The sequence below is a fragment of the Erigeron canadensis genome, chromosome 2 (assembly GCF_010389155.1).
Source record: "Erigeron canadensis isolate Cc75 chromosome 2, C_canadensis_v1, whole genome shotgun sequence".
Lineage (NCBI taxonomy): Eukaryota > Viridiplantae > Streptophyta > Magnoliopsida > Asterales > Asteraceae > Erigeron > Erigeron canadensis.
Genome location: NC_057762.1, coordinates 41,460,323 through 41,469,176, shown reverse-complemented (window position 1 = coordinate 41,469,176; position 8,854 = coordinate 41,460,323). Strand labels below are relative to the sequence as shown.

Sequence of the window (8,854 nt, the reverse complement as noted above, 5' to 3'; positions counted from 1 at the left end):
AACTTTTCCTTCCAAACTCCAAAGTGATTTAAATCTGAATTTCTTATGTCCCTCCAAATTTCCTAATTAGAAATTCCCAATTTTTTTTTTTTTTAATTTGTTTGAATTATTGGATCTCTTTTTCACTATAATATTGAATTCAAAAGTAAAATTTCTAAACCCTAATTCCTTTTCTTTTTGTTGTTATTTAATTGCTATTATTGTTTATTAGGGATTAATTATATACATAATATTTGTTATACTTGTTTAATTGTTTTGTTAGGAGTCATAGAAAAATACCTCAAAAAGAAAGTACCATCATCAAAAGATGATATTAATGTGAAATATTCACATAAAAATATGACTAATAATAATTAACCACCCCTGATCTCTACACCTTAAATGCTTTTTTTCTTTTTTTTTTTCTTAATAGTTTAAGGCAAGTATTTGTACCCCGTACCTTATAAAATTTGGATCCGCCACTGATAAATGGACAAATAGAATGATGGAGTAAACATAAAATGTACCTAGCTAGATGCATGCATGTGTGATACAATGATGGTGGGGCGGTGTGGTGTGGTGGTACTTGGTAGTGAATGTAAAAGTATTTGATGTGAGGTAGTGTATTTATTTTAAGGGTTGAAGATATATGTTGTAAATTACATGTAATTCATTAGGGGTATTATAAGTATATTTCGTGGAGAGGTTTAAATCAGTGAATTTATGAGAATGGTAATTACTTAGATCAGGTGGTCTTTTTGAGAGAAAAAAAAAACGAAAAAAGGCGGGGGAAGAGGGGGTGCTCTTTCACAAAGGATTATAAAAATGTAAGAAAATATAACGTTGTTCTTTTTAATTGTTAAATTTTAACCATGAAATGATTTAATAACTTTTAAAAAACAGATAATGTTGTGTATGATATAACGATAATTTGCGCATAGGCAATTGAGCGAATCAAATTGATACACTGTCAAGCTTGAGCACGAATTTGATAACCAAATTCCAAGCTTAAAACTCATCTTCGATCAAGCCTTCATTTTCAAACTCGAGTTTAAGTAAATAATTGACTCTTTCGAGTTTGCCTAAGCTCCACTTGAAAGTTAGCGCGCATATATAATAGTAAAACCAAGGTTGGTATTAATTAACTTGTTGATTAATCAAAATGATGGGTACCGACTAGTCCAATTCACATGAGGTAGGTGGCATGTTTATACATGAGGGGTGTATTATCTTACCCTGCGCTGGTGTGAGCTTCACAACAATATTATGATTTTATGATTACCTCAATGAAGGTCCATCCTTACACCACAAGGTGGGGTAAGGGGTAAAGCCTACATATTTTTTTATGGATCTTGATGATAAATATGAACCAAGTGTATATACAAATGTATACGTGTAATCATTTAGGGTAAATTTTCAAAATTTAATGTGATGAAAATAACGTTGCCATAACAGTATGAAAAACCTGTGAGCATCAGACTGTATCATTAAGTTATACCTAATTAATTACTCGTTAAAGTCAAAATTATCATCGGAATAATTAAATCATTCTCTTAACAAAAACAAAGTAATCATTGACTTAAAAGCGTATCTAACTTTTTTTTTTTTCTTTTTTGAAAATTAACTATTATATTCATATACCCCGGCAAAAAGCACCGGCGATATATCAATACAAGATATTTACATGAAGTTAAATTTATACCAATTTTCCCAAGTAATACTTTTATGATTCGTTCTATATTTGTACCATAAGAAGCCTAACGACTTAACATTTTGAATAACTTCCGCAGCGTTGACCGAAACATTGTTAAACACAACATCGTTCCTAGCCTTCTAGATCGACCAGCAGCCAATAAAAACAATGCCTTTCAACACTTTTTTTCTCAATCTTACGTTTCCCAGGCTGCTCGTGAAATTCCAGCAGATCTTTGACGTTAAAAATAAAAAACGGTGCATTCCTACACCATCTACTGATAGTAATTTAATAAAAGCGTATCTAACTAATTTCAAATTTTTTAGTATCTCTCCACGAGTACACGGTATATTTATTAAATTTTATTATTTCCGGGTTTCTTGTTTCTATTTTGATAATAATTTCTGTTTTCAAGTCCCTTTTAGGGTTTTAAAGTCTTCTTGTTCATTTTATCGTTGCATTTAGGGTTTGCATTGTGCAAATTGTTTCTTGATATTGTATTTTATAAATTTGTTTTTATTATCGATTTATTATATAAAGTTTTACATGATTTTATGCTTGTTTTCATGATACTTCATCAGTAGTTAGCTGGTGTCACGTAACATGCATCTTCGTTTTTACAACTAAAGCCTTGTTTTGCGACAAACTAGGTCGTCCATCAATTAAAAGAAAAAATCGTCAATTTTTTTTTTAATTCTTACAGCTTGCTGGATTATATGAAAGGCATGAAAATAAATTGTTTTCTCTAACAAGTCGTTATGCCCAAGCTGTATTTAGCAAACACTTTCAATTGAGCTAAAGTTGTAATTGTAATTCGAGTAGATTCAGTTTTTTTAGTTTTCAAACAATACTTTCACTAGTTTTTTATTTGAAACTTTACAAGTAATTTAAAGCCTTCCCATTCACCCCACCAACACCCCAATGACCCAATCCGCCCACCCAACCACCACGATAAGATAGTATCACTACTTTTTTTAATCATCCTTGTCATACACCGTCACTTGTAGCTTTCGTATTTAACTTTCAAAAATTACCATTTTGGTCCAAGCATTTTTGCTCCGTCAACTTTTTTTTGTCCAAATGATCAATGAACATCTAAAAACCCATCACTTGTAGAGTATAAAAAATTTTCTTGACTCGCCTAGATTTTTTTTCAATATATGCAATAAAATTTGGACATCTTTTAGTGTGCTAAGTTGTTTTTGTTTTATATATATTACATCATGTACTTTTGGACCTTTTATAGCATCTTGTTAGTAGCTTTATTGTTTATGTTTATTTTTTGTCTTAAAAAAAAAAGGTTATACCTATCATCTACATCCTTGAATAAGAATCTACAGTTCTGGATCTAACATCAATGTCAATTCATTCAATTAAGTAATACTTGCTAGATATTTTGTGGTTAAAGCTTTGCTCATTTCAATTTACCTCTTTTCCGATCCTAACATTGTCTTCAAATACAACTATATATATAGTAATGTTTTCATTTTAACCTTAGGTAATGGTTAATTATACAAACAATCGAGATATATATAGTACATTAATCCCTAAAGTTAAAGAAGCATAATTGAGAATCTTCTAATTGTTCAATCTTCAAATTCGGGATATATAGTACATTAATCCTGAAAATTTAAACAACAGAGTTGGAAAACTTCGAATTGAACAACCACTGAAGGAGCAAATGAACACAATTGGTTAAAGAGATTAATACAGTTGACTACTAATTATCCGGCCCGTTTCATTTGCTTACTGTCAAATGGTTCTATCATAGGAATATTATCAATTTTATAGATTGTAACTTTTAGTTCATAATTACTAAACACTTTTATAATTAATGGTGGTCAAATCATTATTCATGTCACTGCACCATTGAAGTCGACATTATTCATAACAATAGTTCAAATGAAAGCGATAACATAAATAGAATCTCAACCAAATAAACTAATTTGGATCCCAATATTGTAGCTAGCAAATACTCTAATGACCGGATCTAATATTCGGTACGGCAAATTGGGCAAGAAATGTTATATGTGAACCATTCACCAATGCAAGCCGCATGGAATTCATGCATGCAGGGGAGCCTGCTTGCCACCGAGCCCGCCTCCATATCCACCAAGCACACAGCACACACGTCCGTCGTCTCCACCACCACCTCTTCCATCTTCACGATATCCTCCAATGTTTCCGTTTCTTCCTCCTCAACGCAAGTGACATGAGCTTCCATCGGAAGCACCATCCGCCCTGCATTGGCCGGATCTCTGATCATCTGCATGGCACAACATGTGAGCTGAAGGATGGTCTCCCCAACAATGCTTTGTGGTGAGCCCATCTGGTAAAGCCCGTCCCGAATCAAGCCCCACGCTTCCCTCGAGATTCCCATACGTTCGTCTCTTGGGACAAACAACTCTTTCATGATTGTGGTGCTGCCTGGACTCCCATCTGGTTCATTTTTGAATTGGAACTCTAGTGTCAGCTTGATGAAAAAGGGTTGCGACGCCAAGAAACGGTAATTGGCCGGAATGATATCATCGTTAGCCGGCCAAGCATCGGAGTCACAGATGTACCCGCCAGGCATTTTTTTTTTGGGGGGGTGGGCTTAAGCAAGGGTAATACTACTAAGTAGCTTAGTATATGATGGAGTAGTTTGACATAAATACACACACATATATACATACACAAACCACATCAGTATTTGGTTAAGATTGGTGGGATAGATTCATAGCTAATAGGGATTTATCATGTGATCAATTTTCTAATAATCACCAGATATATGGATTTTACTTAGTTTTGGTCAAAGAATCTTTTTGAAATCATACAAACTCATTATAGCTCATCCATATTGATACTTATTATCTTGATATATACTTTAAGGCTTATTATAAAAAATTTACCGTTGATGCTTTCTAACAATTATCAGATTACCTTATGCAATTCGTATTTAAATTTTTTACTATATATGAAACCAACTAATTTAATCAGCTTGATATTTTTCGATCCTCTTCAAGATATATATATAAATATCAAATTAAGTAGTGTTTTATATATAATTTTTATACTAAAAATATATATGAAATTAATAAGTAAAAAACAAGGAATTGAGTAATGTTATCGAACAAATAAATGTAACGGTCATCAATCACAAAAAGATGAAAACCATATGATCGACAAGAGTTTGTAACGCTCGAATATTGTAATCATTCTGACGGGATATGAGATCCTCGCAAGTGAATAGCTAGCGGTGGATAATACATGTGAATTCATGATGATTTTGTTTGATTTATTTGAAATTAAGGACTATCATAACCAAACTAGCTATAACTTCGTGCATGCTTATTTTCACAGCAATGTAATTTAGGACGGGCCAAAAAAAATTTTAGCCACCCTAGTCGAAAAATGACAAACACAACATGAACATATTTGACAGATAATGACAATAAAGGTAATTGTGAAACTACACCAAGGCAACAACATTACAATAGTTAAACAACATTATTATAATAACTAGCTACACTTTTCAGAAAGATATCAAAGCAAGTCAATCACATTGTTGTATAAAATAGAACCTATTATTAGCATCGGAAAAAATAAAAACAACTTAAAAATATGCACAACCTACACTCTTAGTATAGATCAATATAAATCAAAAATACTTGTAATGAAACTAAATATGTTTTTAATCTACTTTATATTCATATAATACATTTTTTAAGAACTATACAAAATTGAAATACTACAAAACAATTCTAAATTAAAAATACAATAAAATAGTGAATTTTTATGGCAAAAACTATACAATATATTTGGGATAATAATAGAATTTTTATTAATTACATTAATTAGTATATTTAGTGGACAAGTTGAATTCATAAAATGAAAGTTGTATGGATTTTTTAATTTTTTTAGGAAATAAATGAGATCAACATTTTGACCACTGCTAACAAATAGTAAGAATATACACAATTATATGAGCTGTTTATATTTTTGAAAATGTTTAAATAGGATGGGCCAAATTGATTGATAGTACAAAATATATAGTATGATATATTAGTGTTGCCTGTATCCTTGGATGGGCCGTGGCCCATTCTATGTCAAGAGGGGCTCCACCACTGCTTATTTTAATATTGTTAATTAGCATTATGTTAAGATAATTGGTAATTTGGTATCAACCATCTATCTCTATCTACATCTACAATGTATATATAACACGGTGGTTAATTATATTATAGAGAAATAAAAACTATTAATAGATACGTTTAATCACAATATTTAACCTTAAATTAAAATGACGATGTTATTTTTAGTTTTACTATTGAGGAAATACAATATTAAAACTTTTACTTTATATAATTAATTCAAATATAATAATATGTTACTAATTTATAGTTATAATAATTAAAGTTTAAAAAAAAAAACATAAGAATTACCTTATACATGTATAAGTTGTATACCTTATATATGTGTAACTAAAACCTTCTTTCCTTAAATCAACTTTTTTTTTATCTCTACCTTATATACATAATAATAAAAGAGAAAATGGAGTATGTGGCTGTTAGATACCCAAACTTAGGTGTAGAACCTCTCACATACTAATTTTTTAACATATCATGCTTTTTATGGATTAAAAAAACAAGATGCGAGGGGTTCTATACCCAAGCTTGGGTGTCTAACAGCCACATAAACCCTAACCTCATAATAATAATAATATATTTAATATAATTAATTTTGCTATTGATATAGTGGTATGGACCCAAATGGTATCTCGGCTTCCTACTATACTTTTGCAAATCCTACGAATTTCAAATAAAAAGGTTTATATTTTAAAAACTATAATACTAATAATTCCAAATAGTGATGTTTTATAATAAATTATAGGGTTATTTATTGAAATGGTACATGGAGTATCCACCATATTACTGATTTCATATCTATAACTTTAAAAGTACTCTCATCATACCCCAACTTATCAATTATCCACACGGACGATACCTAACCTGACGGGCGTCAGTTTGGTCGTTAAGTTGGGATATGACTACGGTAAATGTTAAAGTTTTAGGTATAAAACCAGTAATATAGTGGATAGTCCAGGTGTCATTTATGTAATTAACTTTTATTATATAAAAGAATACTTTATTTTTATAAAAAATATTGTAAATATTTAGTTTTTTTATTAAAAACTATAATCAATCAAATTATAAATCCATGATGATTTTATTTATTTCATATTTATTTATTTTTTATTTAAAAAAAATAAGTAAATCGGAAGCAGTACATTAATTTCATGTAAAGCATTGATAAATGAACGTGAAGTCTTAAATGGATACTACCACATGGAGTTGATTAAATCTGTTTTGAGTTGATTCAAACCTTACATAGTAGTTGTACAGGTACAAATGCAATACAAGAAATTATGATAATCTTTACGGTTCACCCCTTTATAAAAAAAGATTGAAAAATATTTTTTATAAAAATAAAAACTTTGTACTAAAAATGATCTTTTATAAAAGAAAATATTATTTTATTAAAAAATAAATTTTATAAATAATAGTTTTTGAAATATTAATAGTTTTTAATAAAAAAAATTAAATATTTACAATAATTTTTTTATAAAAATAAAGTATTCTTTTATAAAATAAATATAAATATTTTTTAAAAAAATATCAATGTACTTTGTGTAATTAAAAAAAAACAACAACAACCATAATAATAATAATAATAATAATAATAATAATAATAATAATAATAATAATAATAATAATAATAATAATAATAATAATAATAATAATTACATAAATGATATATGGACTATCCACCATAATACTGGTTTCATATCTAAAACTTTAAAATTTACGGTAGTCATACCCCAACTTAACGGCCAAACTGACGCCCGTCAAGTCAGGTATCGTCCGAGTGAAAAATTGATAAGTTGGGGTATGATGAAAGTAATTTTAAAGATATAGGTATAAAACCAGTAATATGGTGGATAGTCCAGGTACCATTTCAGTAAATAACCCTAAATAATAATAATAATAATAATAATAATAATAATAATAATAATAATAAATTAGATATATTAAGTGTTATTTTAATACTACTAAATGGGTACTCGCATAATACGGTGTGGAACACACCATGATCGAAATTTCGTGATGACGTTAATTTTAAACAAAACATTTGTTAGAACATGATATAATATACAAAACCCGTTAATGTTATGATGAATTAAAAAAATTATTTTTATTTTTAATTAAACAATTTGCATAATTCTAGTTATGAATAAACTGAAAAACTAAAGTGTAAGTATATAGTTTTTTTTATGTATTTTATGTTACATTATAAAGTATATGTATTGTGTATCTAAAATTAAAAAAAAGTATTGAAACCAGTGTGGGACAACATAACTTTCATGTTTTATTCTATATTACTCAGTCAAAAAAATTTTAAAAGAATGCAAATATTATAAACTAGATTCAACCCATCCATTGGATGGTAATATAATAATAATTAAGCAGTAATAGTATAATAAATATATAATATATGTTATTTTTAAGGGTAATGATCAATCCTCCTAAGTTATTTGTAACACCCCAACAAGGCGGAAACATGAGGGTTACACAAATAGCATCGCATGACATGGAAATTATGTAGAGTAAATCTAAATGCATAAAAAGGATCAAATAATCCATACGAAATATTTCATAATACAAGCATCAGTTCAAACATAAACATAACCCTTGATCGGGAATGATGAATCACGGATCCATGAAAAAGTCCAAGTCCAAACCTAGCATGCAATGAAACCTCCAATACATCTGTAATCCATAAGCTTACCTGAAAAGTGTACTAAAACGCGTCAATATAAAGTTGGTGAGTTCGTAGGGACAAGTGATAGGAAACAAGTGTCGGGATAATAACCGTTTAACCTTGATACGAACATAATTAGATTATTACATGAACATATAACCTTGAAACCTTGATTTGGATCGATAAACGATCACACAACCTTGAAACCTTGATTGGGTCATTAAATGATCTCATAATTGGGATCGTTAAACGATCACCAAGCCTTGAAATCTTAATTGAATCATTTAATGAACCCCATAACCTTGATACAAACGCATAACAATCATACAACCTTGATTTACAATTCAATCGAACACATAACCTTGATAACATAGCCAAACA

The 8,854-nt window shown here is 29.3% G+C and overlaps 1 protein-coding gene across 1 annotated transcript; it reads right to left on the bottom strand.

Moving 5' to 3' along the window:
- Positions 1 to 3,662: 3,662 nt before the first annotated feature.
- On the bottom strand, positions 3,663 to 4,247 carry LOC122588282 (E3 ubiquitin-protein ligase AIRP1-like). Its single transcript, XM_043760396.1, has one exon. It carries the CDS (start codon positions 4,245 to 4,247, stop codon positions 3,663 to 3,665), a length of 585 nt encoding a protein of 194 aa, XP_043616331.1.
- Between the last annotated feature and the right edge of the window lie 4,607 nt (positions 4,248 to 8,854).